General features: G+C 37.6%; 1 protein-coding gene across 1 annotated transcript; it reads left to right on the top strand.

Annotated features, from left to right (window-relative positions):
* Positions 1-277: 277 nt before the first annotated feature.
* Positions 278-23,904, top strand: rasgrf1 (Ras protein specific guanine nucleotide releasing factor 1). The gene is made up of 27 exons (XM_041998043.1): positions 278-923; positions 5,672-5,778; positions 6,025-6,172; positions 7,852-7,944; positions 8,018-8,271; positions 9,329-9,408; positions 9,524-9,717; positions 10,032-10,141; positions 10,352-10,470; positions 10,932-11,092; positions 11,470-11,533; positions 11,973-12,115; positions 12,248-12,330; positions 12,437-12,685; positions 14,571-14,941; positions 15,037-15,156; positions 16,000-16,170; positions 16,304-16,410; positions 16,714-16,826; positions 17,808-17,868; positions 19,217-19,320; positions 19,415-19,499; positions 19,589-19,786; positions 19,885-19,964; positions 20,038-20,155; positions 20,311-20,379; positions 20,659-23,904. The coding sequence occupies exons 1-27, from the start codon at positions 648-650 to the stop codon at positions 20,749-20,751; spliced, it is 3,771 nt and encodes a 1,256-aa protein (XP_041853977.1). The 5' UTR covers positions 278-647; the 3' UTR covers positions 20,752-23,904.
* Positions 23,905-24,951: the final 1,047 nt, after the last annotated feature.

Here is a 24,951-nt window from a genome sequence, read left to right as displayed (position 1 = left end):
GTCAGAGTTCTGCCCGAGAATTAAAGTGAAATAGTCCGAATCAGCAGCTTTCTAAACGGATGATGTCCATCAAAGTTGATCTTTCTTTAGTATGTTATGTTTTTAGATTTCCCTTTTATATGTTGTCTGAAAACGGAAAGTCAACTTCTGCAGCATCTTGAGACGTCCCTCTCCAAGGTCCTGAAATCTGCTTTCCCCAGCATGCGTCATGTGACTTCACCCAGCTCTGCCTAGCTCAGCACCAAACGTACTGGTTTCGGGAAATTTCATATGAGAAACGGACCTCGAACCCTCGTTTTCTCCCATCTTGCGTCTGCGTTTGCTTTTCGGTCCTTTTCTCTTTTTTCTCTTCTTTCTCTCTCTCTCTCGCTCTCTCTCTCTTTCTCTCTCTCTCTCTCACGATCGGATAATGAGGACATTCAATGCGCTCGGAGTATGACAAAAGATTTTAGGATGCTGGACTTGTGTTCTTCGGTTTGTTCCTCTCTTTTTACTTAAATGCCAGCACGGTGAATGCGTCGGACAGACTGGATGAGCCTGCTGCTAGAGGTCCGCATTCAGAAAGTCAACGTCTTGTCCTTCTTTATTTGACTTCAGAAGGATGTAAAGACCGATCCGTCTTGTGCGGCTGAAGCGTCCTCATCAAAATGCAGAAGGGAATACGACTTAATGATGGTCATGTCACCTACCTGGGGCTTTTGGCAAAGAAGGATGGTACAAGAAGAGGGTGCTTAAGCAAAAAAAGCTCAGACAACACGAAATGGCATACAAAGTGGTTTGCCCTGTTGCAGAATATGCTTTTTTATTTTGAGAACGAGTCAAGCTCTCGACCCTCGGGATTATACCTGTTGGAGGGATGCATATGCGACAGGGCGCCTTCACCAAAACCCTCACTGACAGCCAAGGAGTGTTTGGAAAAGCAGGTAGGGAGAGAGTGTGCATGTACCCACACACAAGTACACGCATGCATATGCACCATATGCAGAGGCTCCGCTCCCTTTTTTATTGTTGTTTTCTTTAGTGTTTTTCTTTTGTTTGTTTGTTTTTTAGAACATCCTGCTAAAATACTGAAGATGCGCAAGATCGAATGTAAAATTAGCTTCTGTGTCTCTGAACTGTAATTTTCAACAAGGGGTTATTTGCGCTATATCCCATCGCACGATGACCTCAAATCCAATGCAGCATAAGGTTTCAGATTGCTGTATTGCACGTTATGTAATCCATGCATAGCTTTAATGATGAGGTAACAATATCAACACCTAATGATATTACAGCAGCCCTGGCAATGAGCTGCAGTGTCTTTTATGTTGCACCAATTTCTTCTTCTTCCTCTTCTTCTCTTTAACTGGTAGGGTAGTTTTCAGTTGAGCATGAAAATGAAATGTATTTAAGAATCTGTCAAACTGATTTGCATTGGTTGGACACAAATTTTTCCTTTGACTTCCAGTCATTATATTTCTAACGTTTTGGGGCGGAGAGTGATAGAGCCTACCTACCTGCCACCACCAATAATAAAACATGGGGGGTAAGAAAGTTAAGGCCTCATGGCTTCCATCTTGTGGCAAACTTATATAATTGCAGTTGAGCCTCGGGAAGTAGCAGGGAGGCAATGATCAGTCAGCTCTAATCTAGATGACCTGGTTCAAATTATTCAGTTTGCTGGAGGTTACACTTACATTACAGTCAACATGTTAACTCTCAGAGTTCTGTCAGTGATGTCCCAACCAAACCTAGTTAGAGCACTGTCAGTAATAAAGAACATACTTTTTTAAAATTTAAATGATAAATGCTGTAAATGAAGCATTACCTTTATCTTGCTTTATTCCACTAGCTCCATATTTAGTGACAAACACAACAGTTTGGAGAGGAAAGACTAACAAGCTTGTTAACACTGTTATTGTGTCTACAGAGCCATGGAACATAATGCTCCACTGAGAGCCTTCTTTGCTGTCTCCCTGCTCTGTGCCTGACTCTGTAGGTAGGGTTGCAATCCAAACTGAGGCCAGGTTCTTCCTGTGAACAGCTGCCCCTGTGCTGACAAAGCAGAATGCAACATGATGGCTAATGTGATCTCACCGTTGCTTTAAAGGCACCCAAAACAAATCAGACTGACATTGTTTTCCAAATATTATTCCCACAGAGCTGTTTACTCTGCAGTGATTGTTTTTCTTTTGTTGAAAAGAATGATCCACAAATGCACATAGATGCCTGATCTTGAATATTTGACATCAATTCTTTGTCCAGTGAAGTATGTTTGCAATGAAAGCGTTGAAAGTACACAAATACATGCCTGATATGAAATGCTGCTGAAGATTTACTTCTCAATATCTCAAAAAAACACAATTAAGATTAACACAATCTCTCCCTTTTTTATATCCCTACTACTATTTATGGCCTTGTGGCTAATTTTAGCAATTCACCATAATCTCTACATGATGTTTCCTCAAATGCATTTTGTGGGAAAATCATAACGCTTGAGCCTAAGGTTTCTATGGCAACTGTTATTTGCATCCAAAAGAATGATGCAGTTGGGAGAGGCCGGGCTACATAAAGTAGAGAGGCAGTGTGTTGCATCTTTCCTTTTAATGTGAGCACTATCTGAGCTAAATTTGTTCTTTGAGGTATACCTTAGAAGGGTCAGAGTCCAATAATAGAAAAGACAGCTTACTCTCATCGGGGTAACGGCAGTAATTTAGCCAGTTATATAAGAGGCTGCCCATATAATGCACTGTAAATCAAAAGATCTGAGTAATATGTGCCACTAAAACAAGACACTCTCAGGGGAGAGATGTTGGCTAGGCGAAAACTGACATTGAAATAAGAGTAGATGCATCTAGAATAATTACAATATGAAGCTCTACATATTTTTGCATGCTTTAGAAATATAATTTTGCTGCCATAAGCCAGAGCTATTTATCATGTAGCAGTTAGGTATTTGAATTATCCTACTCACGGAACAATGAATCAAAGCATGCCTAATCAGTAACTCACTACTCACTCACATGCGTTGCACAGGAAGGCTAACAAAAAGAGCTTTGTTTGTGCAAATTAGGGCAAATAAACCATATGTAAGAATATGACATGACTGATTATTGTGGTATCTATCTTAGGAATGATTCTCAAAGATTTGGCCAGAAAGCAGGAAGCAGACAGTTTGCTTAGCATCGCCTCACACCAGACATTCACCGTGCTCGTAGTGAAATCATGGGGGAAACTTCAACAACATGCATGTCTCTGCCAGAAATAGATTTTCTTTGACTGTAGAATGAATACCTAATGAATGTGAAGATGCAGGAGCAGTAAGCCATGAATAATGATCAGTTGCAGGTTGGTAGGTGCCTGTTGAACATCTGCAGGCCAAATATTGGTCTCACTTAACATGACTGGAGAAGTAGTGGAAGTCGTAGGGAGAAGTGATGCAATCTTTTTCGGGATTCACTCATTGGAATTTTTATTTTGTCGTCATCGTTGGTTTCACATACATAATATGCAATTTAAAGCCCTGTGATTCTCCTCTCATGCTTGACATGAAAAAATATTTAAAGACATCCAATTTGTTTAATTAAGTTTTGTAAAGCAAGGTAAGGCAAGTTTATGGCATAGCGCATTTAATGTACAAGATCATTCAAAGTGCTTTACATAAAACATTAAAAGAATTACAGATAGTGCAAAGACAGCATTAAAAAGTAGGCAACAAACAGCAAAGCTTGCAATAAAATCATAATAAAATCATACATTAAATTAAAATGATTTAATAAAAGATAAGTTAAAAGTTACTGTGCAGATTTTATGCATAGCTGCATGAGTAAATATATTATTTTAATCTGGATTTAAAAGTGTCTACATTTGGGGAAAGTTTAATCTCCACTGGCAGTTTGTTCCACTTGTTTGCAACATAAGAGCTAAATGCTGCTTCTCCATGTTTAGTCTGGACTCTGGTCTGGACTAGCTGACCTGAGTCTTTGGATCTAAGAGCTCTGCCTGGTCTATATTCTCTGAACATATCATGGATGTATTCTAGGCCTAAACCGTTCTGGGATTAGTAATCAGTCAGTAGGGTTTTAAAATCTATTTTGTGATGGACTGGAAGCCAGTGTAAGGATCTCTTAGTCCTGGTTAAAACTCTTGTAGCAAATTACCAGCGTCTGGTCTTCCAATCCATGGAGGTGATGCGTGCCTGGCCTGTTGTGTTGCGTCGAGCAGCTTGTAACATGCTAACCTAAACATGGAAATATTACAAGTTTTTACATTATGCCAACTTACACCTTTATTTATTTATTTTTATTCAACCTTTATTTAACCAGCAAGGTCAAGTGAGAACTACTTCTGATTTATACTTTAAATAAATGTTGCTGCTTTGTACTTATTGATTTTGTACTTTCACTTGAGGACTGTATGACTTTCACATGTAACTAAGTAGATTTTCAGCGCTATAACTATTTTCACTTTATTATTTTTCTGTTTATTGTATCTTAAAACCTTCTATCATTTAATCAGCTTTAGACTTTATTTTGCCTTTTGTTGCTTTTTTAAGCCTTGGCGTGGTAAGACATGCTTTTACATCATTTTTAGACATAAGCCTACTATTATCTCCTGATGTTGTTTGTTCTTGTTTTAAGTCGAGTTTGGTTCAGATAACAAAATTATTTTAGATTGTATGTGTAGATAAATGTATAAGACAATGTTTTTGACATAAAAAAAAAACTTAATTTGACATCATGAACAACATTAATGTGGAAAAGAAAACTCCATCTTCCATTTTTTTTATATGGGTGACGAATCATACCAAAAATAACATGACCATAAAGTTAGGAATCTCTGGTCGTAGTTTTGCCATTTTTTTGTAATTTTGCTCTTTAGCAATGCACTTTAACTTTTTTTTTAATTATTTATTTATTTATTGAAGACAAGTTAGGCAATGTATTTATAGTTGTATTTAAATGACAACACTTAAGTAGCTACATAAACATTATTCATGGTTAATCCGACTTCCTGCACCTGAAGATGATTCTTCTGAGAATTCAAATGTCTCCGTTTGGAGAAACTCAGGTGGATTTGTTTTATATAAAACAGGTTAGTTACCCTTCAAAATTATTGAGTTCTATGTGAAAATAATAATAAGAGATTCTGCATTGCTGGATATCAAAAAGATCTTTTAAAACAAAATTAAACATCAAGTGGGATATAGTCCTAAGGGTATGATGTATAGTTGCATTAGTTAAAATAAGAAATAGTTTAATTTCTCCAGTTGCAATTAGTCTAGTGTAAAAATACTGAAAAAAACTGCAGTGAACAACTGTTCACCATGGTCATGAGTTGCTAGGAAACAGGTATCACATAGTTATGTATTTGGCTCTGGCCTCCATGTCTTATGACATTTCCTCCTGGGAACAAGAGACATCCCGGGATCTGAGCTGGGGGAGGCCTTCCTCATTGTGCTCCATCAACTGCACTGGTGGGCGAGGAAGATTTGGCTTCCCCAGGCTCTGTGTGGTTTTAAATCACCCGCTTGATGTCTGCAGCAGTGAGGCAGCAGAAAAAAACACAAAGTCCAAAGCAAAGGAGAAGCCTCACTGAAGCAGCACTTCTCTGTGTAGAACATACACAGGTTATTGAAAGTCTTGTTGTTTATACCTGAAACTCATCACACTTTCCCTACTGTTTGTTTCAGTACTATTTTACCGTCAGCTTCACCCATGAAAACCAAAAGGCACTTGAGTTGCGTACAGAAGATGTCAAAGACTGTGATGAATGGGTGGCTGCAATATCACATGCCAGGTAAGACACATCAGTGTTATGTGCAGACATGTCAATTAGACACTGAACTGGTTGGTAGAGGGCAAGAAATCTTTGACTGGTGTGCTCAGTCTGTCGACGGTGTTGACACGGTTTAAAAATTGGGGGGTGAAATATGATGAAAAACACATCTGGGGAAGATTAAACTGAATACACTATTATAAAATATTAAATAGGTCACTTCAGTTATGATGGAGTGTTTTGTTTGTGTTCTGTCCTGTGTTACAGTTACAGAAACTTGGCTACTGAGCATGAGACTCTCATGCAGAAGTATCTTCATCTGCTTCAGATTGTGGAGACTGAGAAAACTGTTGCCAAGCAACTTCGACAACAGATAGAGGATGGGGAAATAGAGATTGAAAGGCTGAAGTCAGAGGTAATGTTCGCTGCAATTTTCTTTTATGCTTAAGAGAAAGGATTATTTTAAACAAATAAATTGTAATGTTGGAACCCTGCCCATCACAGATGAACACAATTTGCCACAAAAACTGAACCACTATCTTAGTGAAACCTTAAATCAAATATACATATTTTGCTTTTACACTCATTTGGTGTGAATCACCAAGATCTGGAGATATCAGACACGGTGATGTCAGCTGTCTGTCAAATATAATTAAGGTCTGTGTTATGTAAATCACAAATGGAAAAAAAATAGTCTTTGTTCTGTTAAATTGCATGCAGGACCTTAAAATTTCTTCCAAATCAAAATGTCTCAGTGGACAGAATGATGTGTGCAAGATGTGGGGTTTTTGCTCACATTTAAGGGACTGAATATTGGCATCCTCCTTGGTTAAACTGTGACAGTAAATAGTAAAACTAATCTAACAATCTTTCATTGTATTCAGAGTGAATTGAACTATGATTTTTTTTTTTTCTTTTGTATGCAAATTCAATTCAATTATGGAATATGAATTATGAAAACCAGCACTGTGTCCCAAATGAAATAGCTAAAACCTCCTTATTTATATTCAATGTCAGTGGGAAAAATATTATTTTCTGTGTATCCTTTACAGTTAAACCTTTGTGTAAACAGGGATATAAGAAGTGCAAATATCATATCAACTTGTGAACTTGTGAAACAAATATGCACTGCCAGTATACAATTACATACACATACTTCCTTTTACTAAAGTATAAACAATATACGAACCAGGGCTAATAAAATGTCCAGGTTTTTGTCCTCTCTCTGAGTACTAACGAGCCAAGGATTAAATGATTTTCCATATAAAATATAAGCAAATGTGACGTAGCCACACACATTATAAGTCTCACCTACAGTAAATGGACATGGCACATTAAGACTATATTACCACCTCAGCTTCCATTGCACTCTCACGTCTTTCTAAAATTTGTCTACATCCCTTCCATGTCTCAACCTGCCAGCATTAAAATTAAAAGCAGGAACAGCAGGGATTATGCTGATTGTTGTTGTGTTTGTCTCGTGTAGAAACTAGTGTGAAAAGACAGAAATGAAAGCCCAGCTCCATCACAGAGAGTCGTGTTCAGGCCAGCCACTCTCCAATTTGCATTTTCTGTTAGAAACAATGGCTCCAGTAGGCCTGTGTTCCCAGCCGTATTCTTCAGATCAAATAGTCATTTTACTTTAATGTGCAAATATAATGCTTGAAATCAAATTAAGTTGTGAATATGCATAAGTTCTGTTTTTTGTCACATCTCATCTATGAAATGCAGCAACAATAAACTCCCTCTGTGGCTGCAAAATGAATGGAGACACTTTAGATTTAAACAGTTCAATGCAACTCCAAGTTTTTTTTCCCAACTTCCTATTTACCTGCTGTTAACACACGTGTAGGAGTGTTTACCTGCTACATATCACTTTATAATTCTGAGTGTGCATAGTCATGAAAGTGTATTAAGTGGGCAGCCAAGTGAACACAGCTAATTTTGTCAAGCTGAGGTTTCTGTGATGACAGTACTCACAGGTCATGTCCTGTTAACTTACTCACTTTGTTTACATGCTGCTACAGTAAGTGAGAGAAAGACAAGTGTGTAAGTGGGAATGATTGGTCCTTCTTGCGGTTGCTTCCCTGTCAGATCGCTGGGCTGCTCAAAGACAACGAGAAGATCCATGCCAGCCCTGCAGCTGCCCCTACCGAAGATGATTCAGAAATCAAGAAGATCAAAAAGGTAAAGTGTTTAGTTTCAAGTTGTTACTCCAGTTCACATATTTTAGATATTGACAGTGCATGGTCCACTGCAGGTCCAGAGCTTTCTGAGAGGCTGGATTTGCAGGAGGAAGTGGAAGACCATCATCCAGGATTATATTCGCTCACCTCATGCGGAGAGCATGAGGAAGAGGAACCAGGTGGTGTTCAGCATGTTGGATTCAGAGGCAGAGTACGTGCAACAGCTTCATATCCTGGTGAACAACTTCCTGAGACCCCTACGCATGGCCGCCAGCTCCAAGAAGCCACCCATCACCCACGATGATGTCAGCAGCATATTTCTTAACAGGTTGGCTCATCTTCTGATTCCTCTAAAGACCATAATCATTTCAAAGGTCATCGATTGTTGTTTGTCAAGGGGCAAAGTGCCTAAAGCTTAGTTTTAAATGTATAACAATGTTCAAAGGCCTGTACCATGATTCATAGTAAATTATTAAGTACTTTAATTGGTTCAGATGTGCAGTAAACATAATGTTTCTTAATTTGTAATAAAACACAAAACTGTATACAGATGACACCAAATGCCACAAATACCTTGGAAAATGTTGAAAAAACTGCACATGGCTTATTTAGCCTCCTTGTTTCCCTTACGTCAAGTCTTCCATTTAGGGCTCCTGGAAAAAATATTGAATAATTCCTGCTTATGCAGAGATATTATAATATTTGTCATAAAGGTCTTAAAATGGGACTACTTTATATTTGGGAGAAGGTTTAACTACAAAGATATGAATGTCAGCTGACACGTCAGTTCCATTTAATAAGTTGCTAGCCTCAACATGCAGAAGCTTAGGGCATAGGTTACTGTCAGTGTGCATTCAGTGGTAATAAAGAGCCATAAATAAAACACAGATGTGGGCAGACTGCAGATGTAGAAGCACCCATCCTGGTTTGACTGATTATTCGATGACTCAAACCTCTTGAGACATTTAAATATTTCATGTGCACCTGATTCAGACACTGGTATTTAATAATTACAGACATATTGCTGTCATTTTCAAATGCATATGGTCTGGATATTTATTGTTCTTTTTGGACATTAATCAGTTTATTCAAATATGTAGATGAAAGGAATATTTGCTTTGTTTAAATAAATCACCTCTTAATTTGTACAAAACAGCCAAATTAAACCAGTAATCTGCAAAAACTATTTTTTTTCCCCATTTAAAATGGTCCACTTAATCATCCATATGTGTTTTGGCTTGACAAAAAAGACGTGTGTAAGCCAAACTTCATTCAGTATCAGGAAAACTATTATTATAGGCTCCTTATTTGTCTGATGTTCAGGATTTTTGACAAAAATGTAATAACTAGTTCACTAATTTTGTTTTTTATATTTTCTGTTTTAGTGAAACCATTATGTTCCTACATCAGATATTTTACCAGGGTCTGAAAGCCAGAATAGCAAGTTGGCCAACATTAGTGCTGGGTAAGAATCCTCTTTTTTATTATATTTGCTCCATGTATCAAAACTTTTTCTTAGCTACACCACAGGTTCCCACTGTTTTGTGTCCTTATTTTTCTCGGAACTTATCCCTCCACAGCTGATCTCTTTGACATCTTGCTGCCCATGCTGAACATCTACCAGGAGTTTGTGAGAAACCACCAATACAGCCTGCAGATCCTGGCTCACTGCAAACAGAACCGGGACTTTGACAAGCTGCTAAAGCAGTATGAAGCCAAGCCTGACTGTGAGGAAAGGACTTTGGAGACCTTCCTCACTTACCCTATGTTCCAGGTTATTCGTCTCACTAACATTTACAAGAAACATACTCATTTGTCTGCTACAGAGGTGCAGCCTGGAGCCGTATTTTGTTGTTAATTTTATGCTCTCGCAGCCTGAGCCAAATTCTTCACATCATGTATAGATGTTTCCCTTGGGATGCATATTTCCCCAACCTAATACTAGATGTCATTTCACCTGGTTGTGGCTATCTAGCTTATATTTTAACAATGAGTGTAGATTTAATACTACTTTTTATTATGCTTTTGTTCATGTTGTGTACATCTTGCATGTGGATGTGACTTCTCTGTTACTCTTTGTTTTGCCAGATTCCCCGCTACATTCTTACTCTACATGAGCTTCTTGCTCACACACCGCATGAACATATAGAAAGAAACAGTCTGGACTATGCCAAATCTAAACTGGAGGAGCTTTCCAGGTATGTCATCTCAACCAACACATATATGGTGTGGACGTTATAGGAGAGGATTCATTATTTTTTGCTTTAATGAACAATGAAGCGAGACAATGAGTACACTACTTGTAAAAAAAAAAAAAACTGCAAACAGAAACATTCAAAATTTGATTGCTTATGAAGGTGAAGACTTGTGTTTGATAAATGACAATAATCAAATGTCTTCTTTCTTAGAATAATGCATGATGAGGTGAGCGAGACTGAGAACATCAGGAAGAACTTGGCAATAGAGCGTATGATCATAGAGGGCTGCGAAGTCCTCCTTGACACCAGTCAGACATTTGTAAGACAAGGTAACTCCCACCTTCAAGTGTTGAACTTTAGATCACAACAAATAGGGATCTCCTGTCTCTCCACATCATGTCTGACAGCATGATCTCACAGGCTGCGAGGACGGGGCAGGGGGAGTGTGGGTTGACACCCTCAGGGGAACACTACGCACCACTAACAAGAAGAGTCTGATTTCCAAATGCAATTAGACTTTTCTGAAGCCAACTGATGAATCTGGAACTGTAAATGTCAGATGTCCCCTACAGGCTTTAACGGGCGAAGAGAGGGTACACATACATGGTAGCTTATTTAATCCTTAGTATCTCATGTGACTTACATGGACTCCATATATTTATTTTGTTTTTCCACTTATCCATTACTCTTTTTGTAACCTTTTGTCCTAAGTTATTTTTTGTTCAATATATTTATCTGTCTCTCATGTTATTTGAACATTTTATTTATTTGTTTATTTTTCTGCATGCAGGGTCTCTTATCCAGGTGCCAATGAGTGAGAAGGGCAAGATCACCCGTGGGCGACTGGGCTCTCTCTCTCTAAAGAAGGAGGGGGAGAGGCAATGCTTTCTCTTCTCCAAGCATTTAATCATCTGCACCAGAGGTTCTGGAGGAAAACTTCATCTCACCAAGGTGAATCTGAGCTGCTGAGTTGGCTGCACAGCTGCTCCTCATTTTGAACGTCATCACTTCTTAAGAGGAGATTTTATTGCTAGTAGCAAAGTCTTTCATTCTCACACTAGTTTCAAATCGCTCCACTGGGTTTGATACATATAATTAATGCATTAATACAACTCTTAACTCAGCAGAGATGCTACAAAGAATTTTTTTAAACCACAAATGTATTTTTATTATATCAGTATTTTCAAAAGCAGATCATTTTTTTATTCTAAAATTCAGATCACTGGTGAACTTTGTTATGTAAATGTATGGCATGCCATGGGGCACATTCTGTTAAGTTAACCGAGGCTAGTGTAAGGAGACTAAATGTACATTGGTTTTAATTTCAGAACGGAGTGGTCTCGCTTATAGACTGCACACTTATGGAGGACCCTGAGGGGACAGATGATGAGTGTGAGTGGTTAATTTATATTCTGGCTTGCACCAAAATGCAATATATTCACCATGTTTGAGGTGTTATATAATGTTTGTTTTGTACAGTGTATCACAGAATGTTAATTTTCTATAATTAAGGCAGATACCAACATAATGTGTTCAATGGGTTCTTCCATGTTCTACCTCTTCACCAAGTTCAATTAATTTTCTCTATAATTAATCATTATCTTACAGACAAAGCCCACAAACAGCAATGACAATCTTAGCTCTCACCTTGGAGGAGAAATACTAATAAAAGATGATGCAATAATTACCCTTTTTTCACCAAAGGATATACAGTCAAATCAAGTTCAATACATTATCAAAATTCCCTAAAATAAAAATGTTTGTGTTATATTTTAATAATTGATTAAGGCTTTGGAGAAAATGACATCTAGTGTTTGTGCTCAACTCAAAGCGAAATCAGACAAGAGTGGTCAGGACATGGAGCACCTGGACTTCAAGATTGTTGTGGAGCCAAAGGACAGCCAGTCATTCACAGTCATCCTGGTGGCCTCCTCCAGGCAGGAGAAGTCTGCTTGGACCAGTGACATCAGCCAGGCATGTCAACACACATCACGATCTCCTGCAGTCAGACAAGAAGCTGAGGATGCGGGCACAAAGCTTTTACATTACCGAATTCTAACATTTCTTCTGTCTTATCTTTATTATCTCCTCGCCTGTGTCCTGCAGTGCATCGACAACATCCGCTGCAATGGCCTGATGATGAACGCCTTTGAAGACAACTCTAAAGTTACAGTGCCACAGATGATCAAGTAAGCTATATTTTATCTGTAATGGTGTGTAGCTTCTTCTGCTTCTCATGTTTTGTTTGTTTGTTTGTTTGTTTTTCTACGATTTTTGTGTTTATATACTTTCCAGGTCAGATTCAAGTCTGTACTGTGATGATGTGGATATCAGATTCAGTAAGATGATGAACTCATGCAAAGTGCTGCAAATCCGCTACGCCAGCGTTGAGCGCCTGCTGGAACGACTGACTGATCTCCGTTTCCTTTCAATCGACTTCCTCAATACATTCCTGCATTCCTATCGCGTGTTCACCACAGCTGATGTGGTGCTAGATAAACTCATCACTATCTACAAGAAGCCCATCAGTGCCATCCCTGCTCGGTGAGTCGTATTACATTAAGACTTAAATGTTACAAATTTGCTGACAGCACTTTCCATACACAACAAACCATACCTGAATTTTGTGGCATTCCTCCAAATCTTTCCATTCAGCACAAATATGAGACTAATTTATATATATAATGTATTTAAATTTCTGTTTTTGCATAGATAATGCCTTTAAAAGGTGTTTAACATAGTTTATATAACACAGATTAATCTGTGACAGCCAATAAGATCTTTTTACGTTGCAGACCAAATACTACCAAATTATAAAAACGTTAACAATTTGACAACACAGGTGCAGCTCTTACAACAAAATTCCTCCTAAACAAGGCAACTAAATGAAATTTTTTTTTGCCTTTTGCTATATATTTTTTCTACATGCCATGTACTTTACTGACTGTGGAGTCTGTCACTTTAAACAGTTGAAATAACACCCATTAGTAGATTTAGTATAAGTGGTCACATGTGTAAAATTCAATACATTAATAAAGAAAAGAAGCTATTTTTTATTTGAACATCGACTACATGCCTGATTTTACTTTGCAATTATAACTAATTTCCATTTTTTTAGACAATTGCTATTATTTACAACAAATATTACAGTTTGTATAATTATCCTACTTATTTAAGTTTTAAAATTGAAGTCAAGCATACAATGTAATCGTTTGGAGATACAGGTAAGTGATGAGCCCATGGCCAAGTCGATGTCAATTCTTGCTTCTCAGTCAGGTCATCCCTTGCACCATTATTTACAGCTCAACACTTTTATAAATTCCCACCTCAACACATACATCTTTTGCATCACTATTACACACACTGGGCACCTTTTTATATCACTTTTTGACTCACAGGGAGCTGTTCTAGAGATGCATATTCCCAGTTATCCTTCTGTGGTGATAACTAAAACAGCAGCTGCACCAGTAAAAACTGACAAGTAAACGTCCCTCTGTAGTGATCAATTCTGTTCAAGTAACATGGACCAGTGATTGAGATCAATGTAAAAACAACTGTTTTTCATTTTTGTGTTTGTATTCATTCATTCTTGCTTGATATCAGTTGATTATAATCACCTTGTTACATGTTTAAAAAAAATTAGAATGAGGTGATAACAATAGGCTACTAAGTTAAGGTTAGGAAAGCATTATAGTTACATCCATCTTTTATCTGCAGTTTGTGGTATACGTGTTAAATCAAATTATCTTTTGAGTCTTATGTTTTTGTTTAAGGGGTTTGTTTTGTTGGTTAGGCAATGCTTCGTGATACTTCAGATCACTGTATGTGCATGCAAAGGCCCAAATGTGATGTGTGGCTCTATGGCAACCATTCTCAGTACTACAGGACCCTTCCCTTGCCTCACTTCGCTTTCTCCTTGTCTGCAAAAGATCCATAGTGGGAGATATTGATGGTGTCACAATGGGGACTAACTCAATGCACCCCATGCTTGGAGTGAAAACCCAACTGTGGAGCTCAGATTAGGGAGAGCTCTCCATGTCCACGCCCTGCAGTATGCTCTCCCGTGGCACTTGTCATGTCACTGTAAGGCACCTACACTTGGCTGCTAATGTCAGCAGTGGCCATGCGCACTATCACTCGCTGTGCTATTTATGGGAACCCGTGAGGTCGACAGGAGGGTGGCAGGGAATGGGAGAGGTTTACTGAAATGCTGCAGTCTGTATCCTGCTCTAAAATATTGAGACGTGGTTGTAAGATGGTTTCTAATGGAAAGGTTGATGTGTTTTGCACATGTTCACCATGAATTATTCAAGAGGAGTTGTTTACTCTGGAAAGCTTTTTTTTAAAAACATAAAATATACTTTCCAAATATCAAACGAATACATCAATTTTTACTAACATCAAATGTATATATCTACTCTTGGTCCAGGTCCTTGGAGCTATTCTTTGCCAGCAGTCAGAACAATAAACTCCTGTATGGAGAAACTCCCAGCTCCCCCAGGGCTAGCAGAAAGTTCTCCTCCCCTCCTCCTCTTGCTATTGCCAAGAACTCATCCCCCAACCGCCGCCGCAAGCTCTCTCTCAACATCCCCATCATCACTGGGGGCAAAGCTCTTGACCTGGCTGCCCTCAGCTGCTCCTCAAATGGCTATGCAAGCATGTATTCTTCCATGTCACCATTCAGCAAGACCACTTTAGACATCAACAAACTCTACGTTTCCAGTCCTATCACGAGCAAAATCTCGGATGAAGGTGAGGACAAGAAGGACAAAGTAGAAGATGCCTCTGTGTGTAAACAAGGTAGGGGTTTCCAAGCAATTACCTCCAAGTTTAATTAGTGCAATAATCTCTTGAATGAACCAAATGTTTACAACCTTATGTTCGCCATGATACAGATCTCTCAGTACGAGAAGAAAGTGATAATGATCAAAACCAGAGCGATGACGGGGACCCGGAGGCATCACCTACCAAGTCTCCAACCACACCAAAAAATATCAAGTGCAAAAACTCTTCAGGTACGTTGTGTCCTAACCTTGTAGAGCAACATAATCACAAACATATCCATCCATTGTTTAAACATACAAGATGTTAGATTTCTGTAAGTTGTAACTCTTAATTTTTTCATGGGATGAAATAATAATCTTACTTAGCTATTGGTTGCAATGGCTAATAATAATTAAACAGGCAAACAAGCCACTGTAAAACAAAATAACATATCAGTTGATGGTTATGAGCATGTGGGGAAAGCCAAAGCTTGGTTTCAGTGGGTGTTAGGGAAACTTGTGTCATGGCAACTATATCAAGAGCGTGCTTTCCCTGCCGCCCCCAGTAATGAGGCTTTTATCACTGGAGCCAAGATTATCTATGCCTTCTAAATCTTTGAACAAAATTGCACAATAGATTATAAAAGCAAACCTAGCTCAGGAACATGGGAATTCACTAAAATTGCGATGCAGCATGACAGGTTCATATCTGCTTATGCTCTGTCTGTGTTCCCAGGATTCAAACACAGCAGAGTGCAGAGAATCTGTTGATTCCTCTGTTATGCTGATATTTGGTGGCTATATTTAGCTGCAACCATCTTGAATATCAAAGCCTCTTGTAGAGGAAAGAGTGGAGAAACTGGTGTGTTGGTCTGTAGTGCTCTCTAGTGGAGGCTTGTGCAAGGACAAAAAACAATGTGCAGCCTTATCCACTGAGCCTCGTAATATGCAGTTATTTTACAAAGGTTTTGTATTTGGTTTTGTTTTGTTTGTTTGTTTTTGGTTTCTTTCTTCAAAATTTGAATCATGCCTGATATAGAAAATGTTTACTGTTTAGCCCATTAAGTTTAGCTCTTATTTGTGCTTTTTTTGTAGAGTTCTCTCTGTTCTCCTACAACAATGGCATGGTCATGTCCTCGTGTCGAGAGCTCGATAACAACCGCAGTGCCCTGTCTGCTGCCTCCGCCTTTGCTATTGCCACAGCTGGAGCCAATGAAGGCACCCCTACCAAGGAAAAATATCGACGGATGTCACTCGCCAGTACAGGTAAACAACTATCATCCTTAATCAAAATCCGGCTGCTGAGAACTGCAAATTGTCAGTGACAATTTCAGACTTGTGGGGTCTCAGAAAATGGTTTTTCCCTTGTTGCCACTGATTTTATTGTTTTTTTCTGAAGGTTTTCCAACAGATCAGAGAAACGGAGACAAAGAATTTGTCATTAGACGAGCAGCAACCAACAGAGTCCTGAATGTGCTGAGGCACTGGGTGTCCAAACACTCTCCGGTAAACACAGTTCAGGACACATCCTGATGGACAATTTAGATACATTACCTTCGTTTAGATATTTATTTTTAACTCATTTCACTCCACCAGTCATCAATGTACATACATATAACAGAGGTTGCATCTTTGGGACCACTTTGGGAAATATTCAATTATTTAAAAAAAATAAAGCATTTTAAGGAAATCAATTAAACAAATCACCACTAATATTAGTTATATTAGGTGAGTACTGCTGTTTAAGTGTCATAAAGAGTCTGCAGTCTTTATTAAGTCATTTGTACTTTTTTGTGTGTGTCTTTTCAGGACTTTGAGTGTAACAATGAGCTGAAGACAAAGGTTATTGCCTTTCTTGAAGAGGTGATGCATGACCCTGAGCTGTTGACCCAGGAGAGGAAAGCAGCAGCCAACATCATCAGGTACTGTTGTATGCTGTTTGGTTGTGAGATTAAGGTGTATTACTCTTTACCTAGAGAGCATTTCCCCATAGAAAACATTTGAAAAAAATGCTGAATGAACACTGAATGAACATTGACATTTACACCAAATATAGAAGAAATTTGCTGTTAGAAAATGTTATTGACGAGGTCATTAAGCCATTAACCCTGAATCTGACCATCTGTTGAGCTATTTACTGTTACTGGTGATATTTATATTTAAAAGAAAAAGTAAAAAACAACTTCCAATCATCATCACCAAAACACATACACAACAGAAAACACATAAAAGAACAGAAATGTACAAAAATCTTAGAAAATACAACTTTGCTAATAAATATTACATACATATACATGTAATGTGTACTACACATATATATATGTGTGAAAATACCTGTTTTCTCAACTCATGACATAAATATTATCTTTTGAGAAATTTGAATTATGTGTCTAATAAAAGTTTGTGTTTCTGCAACATAGTGTTTTCTAAACCTTTGTGTGTTTTTGTCTTGTTCGTTTTTTTTTTTTTTTTTTGTTGTTGTTGTTGTTGTTTTTTTGTTTTTTTGTTTTTTTACTGCTTTGTTTTTAGGTATTGGCCACTGTATACACTTAACGTACAAAAAATGCTGATATTATGATGTTATGATGAAGCATTTTTTTCAGAATATTATAATCCAGTACTTTGCTCAAATGAAACTGAATGATTGGTTTGATATGTTAAAATAGTTACCATCTCTCTCCACCTGCAACTGGACAATTTCTCTGTACTTTTAAAGAAAATAGTGATTTACTGATGATGCAATCTCATTTTAGCTGGTTAAGATAAAAATAAAACTAGCTCTTTAATGTAAATATCTAAGATCCCCAGGTTTTTTTAATACAAATTCATGTTGAAAGCCTTGTTGATGCTCACTGAATGTGTCCCATCTTTCAGAGTTTGATCTTTCTTTTGCTTTCTGTCAGGACTTTAACTCAGGAAGATCATGGCGACAACCAGATCATCTTAGAAGATGTAACACAACTGGTGAGTGAAGTCAGCAGCAGCTGTTTGTGTTGTGGCCCCACTTTGTCCACCAATTCAGAGACGATGTGTACTCAGTAGTTTGTACTCCAGTGGAAACTACATTCACCAAACTGAGTATAAGAATGGTGATATGAGAAAGTGTTGTTTTACTGAACGGGAATTTTAAGGAATGAAATTAAATTATGTTTATTTTGTTAACCCTCTATGGGATGTAAATAAATAAATGCTGTTAGATACAAACAATGTCTATGAGCTCTTTAGTCACATTAGTAATCTTGTAAATTGAAACTTTCACACTTCAAAAGTCATGGTCATGCAAATTTAATTTAAAGGTAACATTATATACAGTAATGGGAATCAAGGCTGTAACAGAAATATTTAAATGTGCCCATAAGCTCTTGTCACAAACGTGACAAGAGGATGGGAAGTAAAGACTCATATTGACATTGTGTTAGTCTGGACCGGTGGAAAGGCAGACACAAACGCAGGCAACAGTTTAAGCTGCTTTAATACAGCATAGTCAGAGGAAACCAGTACAGGATCAGGTAAACAACAGACTACACAGACTCATGATGATTGAGCACAGGTGGGATCCAAGATGGCAGAAGCAGAGGAATCATGGGTATTGTAGTCAGAATGAGTGATTAGTATGCAGGGGAAGATGAGCGCACTAGTGGAGGAGGAGCAGGCATGACACATTGTGGATCCATTTAGCAAAATAACACTAAGTGTGTCTGAATTATTAGTGGAAAGCACCTGGCACTACACAGCAGAGATGATCTAAGCAAAGCACAATAAATTTATTTCTGTTTTCCTTTTTCAGCATTTAATTAAGTTTTCATAAACCTGTTTAGCCTTGGCCACATTTTTAGAAAAGAAATACACATAAGAAGACATACCTAAACATACTCAGGTTCCCAGGGTAAAAAAAGTGTTATCTTGTATGAGTAAATTGCAATAAAACAGAAGAGGAATGTAAAATTTGCCTGTATACAGATGTCAGTTTTAGGTGTGTTTGCCAGGTTTAACATGCAATGTTCATACATAACTTTCATCCAGGACAGTTACATATACCTTTTTACACTTTAAACTACAACTTGTTTGAGAATTAAAAACCACCCAGTTAAGCTTGGGTTTTAAAACTACATGGTTATATATAAATGTGTGTGACCCAACAAGAGGTTAAAACCATCAATCTTTCCACCTTCAAATTAGAAATGCAAAACGCTCTCGGATAAGAGATTAAACATATGGATCACCTAATCTACACAGACATCAAGTTAACTGATTTGGAGTATTTATGCTCTGTGTAGCTCTTAATGATGCTGGGGCTGTTTGCATCTTTTAGGTTGGAGAGGGGAAGGCTGAGCCTTTTGAGAACCATTCTGCATTGGAAATTGCAGAGCAGCTGACTTTGCTGGACCACCTGGTGTTTAAAGACATCCCATATGAGTGAGTTCCATAAAATTTCCGCTGTACACACAGCACGTATCTGAAAAGCTCATTATTCAGTCTGATTGTGTCTTGCTTTTTTCCCCCTTTACAGGGAATTCTTTGGTCAAGGCTGGATGAAGAACGACAAAAATGAGAAGACACCGTACATCATGAGAACAACAAAGCACTTCAATGATGTATGTTAGATAAAAACAGATGCAGCTCAACTCATCTAATTGATTATGTAACACAGTCTATGTCTAAACTACTCTCTTTCCTCTCAAAGACAAGCAACCTGATTGCCACGGAGATCCTGCGGTGTGATGATTTAGTCACTCGGGTAGCAGTCATAGAGAAATGGGTGGCTGTGGCGGACATCTGCCGCTGTTTGCATAACTACAATGCTGTGCTAGAGATTACCTCCTCCTTAAACCGCAGCTCTGTTTTCCGCCTCAAGAAAACCTGGCTCAAGGTTTCCAAGCAGGTGCCTATCTCTATGTACACTCTCTATGTTGTTTTTCTAGAGTTGCACAGTACTGTCATTAAAACATGTTCACAAGCAACTTTTTTTTTTCCCCCCAGACAAAAGCATTGATTGACAAGCTGCAAAAGCTGGTGTCTTCAGAGGGGAGGTTTAAAAATCTGAGAGAGGCTTTGAAGAAGTAAGTTCAGTTCAGTTAATAAAGGAATTGTGCCATGCAGATGAATAACAGACCTTTTTTTTGCCCCCACCAGCTGTGATCCTCCCTGTGTGCCCTACCTGGGGATGTACCTCACTGACTTGGCTTTCATTGAAGAAGGAACGCCGAACTACACCGAAGACAACTTGGTCAACTTCTCAAAGATGAGGATGGTGAGATACTTGTCACTTGTGTGATACATCAGTCATGTGAGAAAATGTGTGCAAATTTGATGATCATGTCCAGAAAGTAACATCCTGTTTTGTTTTTTTTTCCCCTCACCCTCCTTCTTCTTCTTCTTCTTCTTCTTCTTATTTCCTTTTTTTAGATTTCTCATATCATTAGAGAAATTAGGCAGTTTCAACAAACAGCATACAAGATTGACCTGCAACCAAAGGTAAATTAACACTGAGTCTGAAGATCATGTTCTGGCTTGTGACTCCTTAAAATGAACTATGTCATAAATAGAAGTAAAGTCTCATTTATCTGTATATATAATGTGAAGGATTTGAATCATAAAAAATTAAATGAATGTTAGTTTTAAGGACAATATGCAACTCTAAGATAGACTCAGGGCATAGCAGGCTAATACTACACAATGAATAAAAAATAAATAAATAAAATAAACAAATAATTGAAATTTCCCTAACCTTTCCTTACTTTTGATCCATTTTAGGTAGCCCAGTATCTACTGGACAAGAGCTCTGTTCTGGATGAAGAAAGCATGTACGAGGCCTCACTCAGAATTGAGCCTAAAGTGCCCAACTGATGGGAAGAGTGGTCCTGCACACACATTTTCCCTGTTAATATTACACAAGGGGTAACATACACATTATTTGTATAGCTGTACATGTTTCAGATATTCGCTCTTCTGTACAGTAGGTGTTTAAAATTGTTTGATGACAGAGAAAATTTTAGCATTTTTTTTTTCTTACCATTACACCTGCTTAAATTACTTTTCTTTTTAAAGCTTTGGGGTAATTGAAAAATAATAATAGAGGTCACTTTAGTTGCATGCAACTGTGTGTTCTCAGTGACCAATGACATTATTTTGCGTCATGTAATACTGTGTCAAATTTGCACTTTCTGAGCACTCGTGCTGCTGGCTGTTATTCTCTTGGCTTGAGTTTTACTGATCATTGAAGTTCTCTGCAACCAATGTAGCAATGTATAAATGAACTGCATAAAATCAGGTAAAAGAGCACAGACAATATGGTCTAAATGTCTTTTTAAAGAGGAAACAGTGATCAATGGAAATGACTGCAACGTATCCAATGCATAAGTGTGTTTGTGCTTTCCAACCCAAAAGAAAAGGAATCTTTCTTTTCTGCTCACAACTCTAAAAACAGACGTTTCCATCTGTTTGGTACCAATTTCTTTGTCTCTGTGTTGGCAGTTTGAAGCAGCTCAATCGGACAAACTAGACAGGAAACTAAATGGAAAGCCAACCACTGCGTACTGTTATGGTTATTTAAAAATGTTCGCCAGCACCACCTCAGCTAATATAGACAGCAGTGTTTAAGTTTGTCCCCATTCTAAAATTATTGATCAGCTACTTGATTTTGATGACATATTGCCCATTTTTTTCTGAGCATTATAAATAGAGATTATTTCTATTTTTCTGTAATTTAGTTTCACCATTGTTGACACAACCAGTTATATTGTAAACCTCATGTACGAGGTTCCTTTCATGTCTGAAGATGGAGTCATAGGTCACAGATGCCCATTTTTTGTTTCCAGTGTTGCTTCAAGGCTGGTTCTATATAGAAAGTCCTCAGTTGATTTAACAAAGAACCAACAAACAATGGTTTTGGTTTTTCAAAGCCAGAAAACCACCACATAACCACATGAAACATCACTCTCAACATCTCTTCTTATAAACCTGAACTTAAGTGGATTCTAAATTTCTATAGTGGACCACAGTGCAAGAAATGTGAGCTTCTTTTTTACTAAAACACCCAACAATATTTATAAATGAAGCTGCAAATGTGTTTTCTAGATTTAGCTGAAATAGGTGACTGTGAATGTGACACACTGGACAGTGTTCACAAACGTCACTGGCAATATTATAACATTTAACATGAGTAAAATGAGAGGAACACTGAGCTCATGTTCTACCACAGCTGCTTTGACTTCATGTCCATGTTGATGCTCAGTTTTTTGCTTGAACTAAGCAAACTCGATGCAACACTGGCCCTTTAGTATTAAAAATGGAAGTCACAAGGCATTAGCTGGTATGGTTGGTCGAATAACCTTGTCTTTGATCTTACATATAAAAAGTAATTTCCTTTGGCACAGCAAAGAGTTGATGTAGTTGTAGCACTGGTTTTTCCAGGCTGGAGTCATTGGTTTGGCAGCTGAAACAGAAAAAACTGGTTCTAAGTTAAACTCTGACTCCAAACCAGTAGTGGAACTGCTTTGGTGGGAAACAAGAGATGGTTGAAGCTGTGGGGCTTCGGTGGTGTTGCATCCTATAATGGCCCATCCAAAATATCCAAGTCTGATTTTTAAGAAATGTGAGTATTTAGTACTGAAACACAGATCCCAGTTTGCCAAAAACAACAACACTTTATTAAGAAGAGCAGCAAACGTTGACAAGTGGAAACCAAATGTGACAGGGCATGATGGAAAATGGCACATTGGCTGCACAGCCTCAGTCACAGATCAAGTTTTATAGCTGTTGTGCTCCTTTATGAATCACGCAGTTTGTTTTTGTTCAGTAAAAGCTATAACCAGAATTTGGGAACCTCTTCTCTGAGATCAATGTTTACATTTATGCTAAAATTGACAAAGACATATTTGCATTTCTATTTATTGGAAAGTGTTTCATTCCTTATGTTACCTGCTGACACTAGGTGCCTACAGCCACCAGGGACAAAGAAGCTAATAGAATCAGCTGTTATACATCAGTTATTAAAAGGGGTTACATCTTATAAATTCAGTCAAATTTGAGGTGATATTTTTCTTTTACAGTTAATATACACCACTGTGTGAATTTCTCATTTATTCATTTTTTGTTTTTGTGTTCTCTAACTCCTGGAAAAAAGATCACATGCAGTTGTCAGTGTTGTACCTTCAGGTTTGGGTTCTACTTCTGTAGAGTAAAAGGTTGTTGCTCTGCTGTAATTAAAAGACAATCTGTCCTTCTTGCTGTTCCAGTGATTGTGGAACGTGACTGTATATCACTCTGTTATATGCATTGCTATGATAAAATGTATGTGAATGACCTCTGCCTGCAGCATTCAAACACTATTTTTGTAGTAGTATAAGAGAGAGTTACCTGCCCTTTATATGAAAATGGGAAAGTATTTTGTACTTTGTTGTTAATTTACTTCACAGAGATGTGATGTACATTTTGTACATGCAACCTGGCATATTTCTCAATGTGGAACAGTGTAATCCTTTCAAAAACAAAGCTGTATTTCAAGCTTAACACAAAATATTACAACAGTGTGATCTTGAAACCATGACTTAGAGGTAGGACACAACTTCAAAGTGTTTTGCATTTATACTGTAATCCTGTCTATAATAATTTCTGTTAGCAGGAATATAGTAATGTAGTGCTTATTCTGTGAATATTTGTATGTATTTTTACTATGTATGTACAGTACACTTTTAAAGCTCATGTGGTAGGCATGCAACACTTTCACAGACAGAATAATATTATATACTTATACTGTATACACTTATACATGCACATCCTCTTTAAAGGTATTTAAACAAATAAACATTTTGCTGTTAGCAATACCCACTGGTATGAAAATTATCTTTCAACCCTCATGTTTCCACAACTTAAGAAATATTCCCATTTTTGTAAGAAAAGGAAAACGGAAAAAAGAAAACACATGAAGATGAAAATAACAACAAGTAAACAAAAATATGTTTCCCAATTACCTCTTGCTAATAAATCCATTTTATCTCAGGGGCATTTTGTCTCAAGTGTTTTTGTAGATCTATGAGTTGACATCTTGCTCATTTAAAGCGATAAAATTAAATGTAATCTAAAAATATTAATTATTATGAGCAAAGCTCTGTCTTATGAGCATACTGTAGCAATCTACAGTAAGAGGAGTATAATAAAATTACAGAAACCTAGATACAGAAATTTCACAAGCGCACTTACAATTTAATTTTTATTGGTTAAAACACATATGACGCTCATCCACTGCCTCTGCCTCCTTTTTCTGAGGTGGGTACCTGGCACAGGTTTTGGTCTGTTGGATTTTCCTTTGCCTAGTTGCTGTTCTGGTTCCATGGTTGGAGATTATTCCTGTATTCATTCCATGTACTACTCTGCCCTTTAGTTTATCTTTTTGGTTGTCTTTGGTTCTCATTTCCTGTTTTTATTTTGTAGTCTATTCCCCTTGTTTATTACTTCCTGTTCATTAGTACACCTGGTTTAATTTACTTCACCTGCTCCTCCTTAGATGGGATTTGTGGCTCTTTGAAGGGAGCCGGATCTTGAGGAGCCATTTCTTTCAAAGAGCCATTCAAAAGACTGGCTTGTTCTGATTTTTTTTTTTTTTTTTTTTTTTTTTTTTTTTTAAGAATTTAATCAGGGCTACCTCATTTTTATCAAGAAAATAATCACTGGTAACAATTATAAGGTAAGATTGGGTTCAGAATAATTCAAACATTTATACCTCACCAACATATACTCTGTTGGTGAGAATTATTCACAAATGTTTGGAAAAATTCCACTGGCTTGTGCTTTCATTGTAAGCGTTACAGAAGTTGGATCTATTTCCCCATGCTTGGACAGTGAGATCACTATTTTGGATTTTCCCTCTCCAAAACTCTTTGTGGCACAATGAAAACTATACAGGCTACACTTAACTTCTGTGAAATGAAATGAAAGCACAAGCACAAAATACAATAAAAGCACAAGCCAGTGGAATTTTTCCTAATATTTGTGAATAATTCTCACCAACAGAGTATATGTTGGTGGGGTATAAATCTTTGAATTATT

The sequence above is a fragment of the Melanotaenia boesemani genome, chromosome 10, assembly GCF_017639745.1.
Source record: "Melanotaenia boesemani isolate fMelBoe1 chromosome 10, fMelBoe1.pri, whole genome shotgun sequence".
Classification (NCBI taxonomy): Eukaryota; Metazoa; Chordata; class Actinopteri; order Atheriniformes; family Melanotaeniidae; genus Melanotaenia; species Melanotaenia boesemani.
Note: the sequence above shows the minus strand (reverse complement) of the source record. Positions and strands in the feature narration are given on the sequence as shown.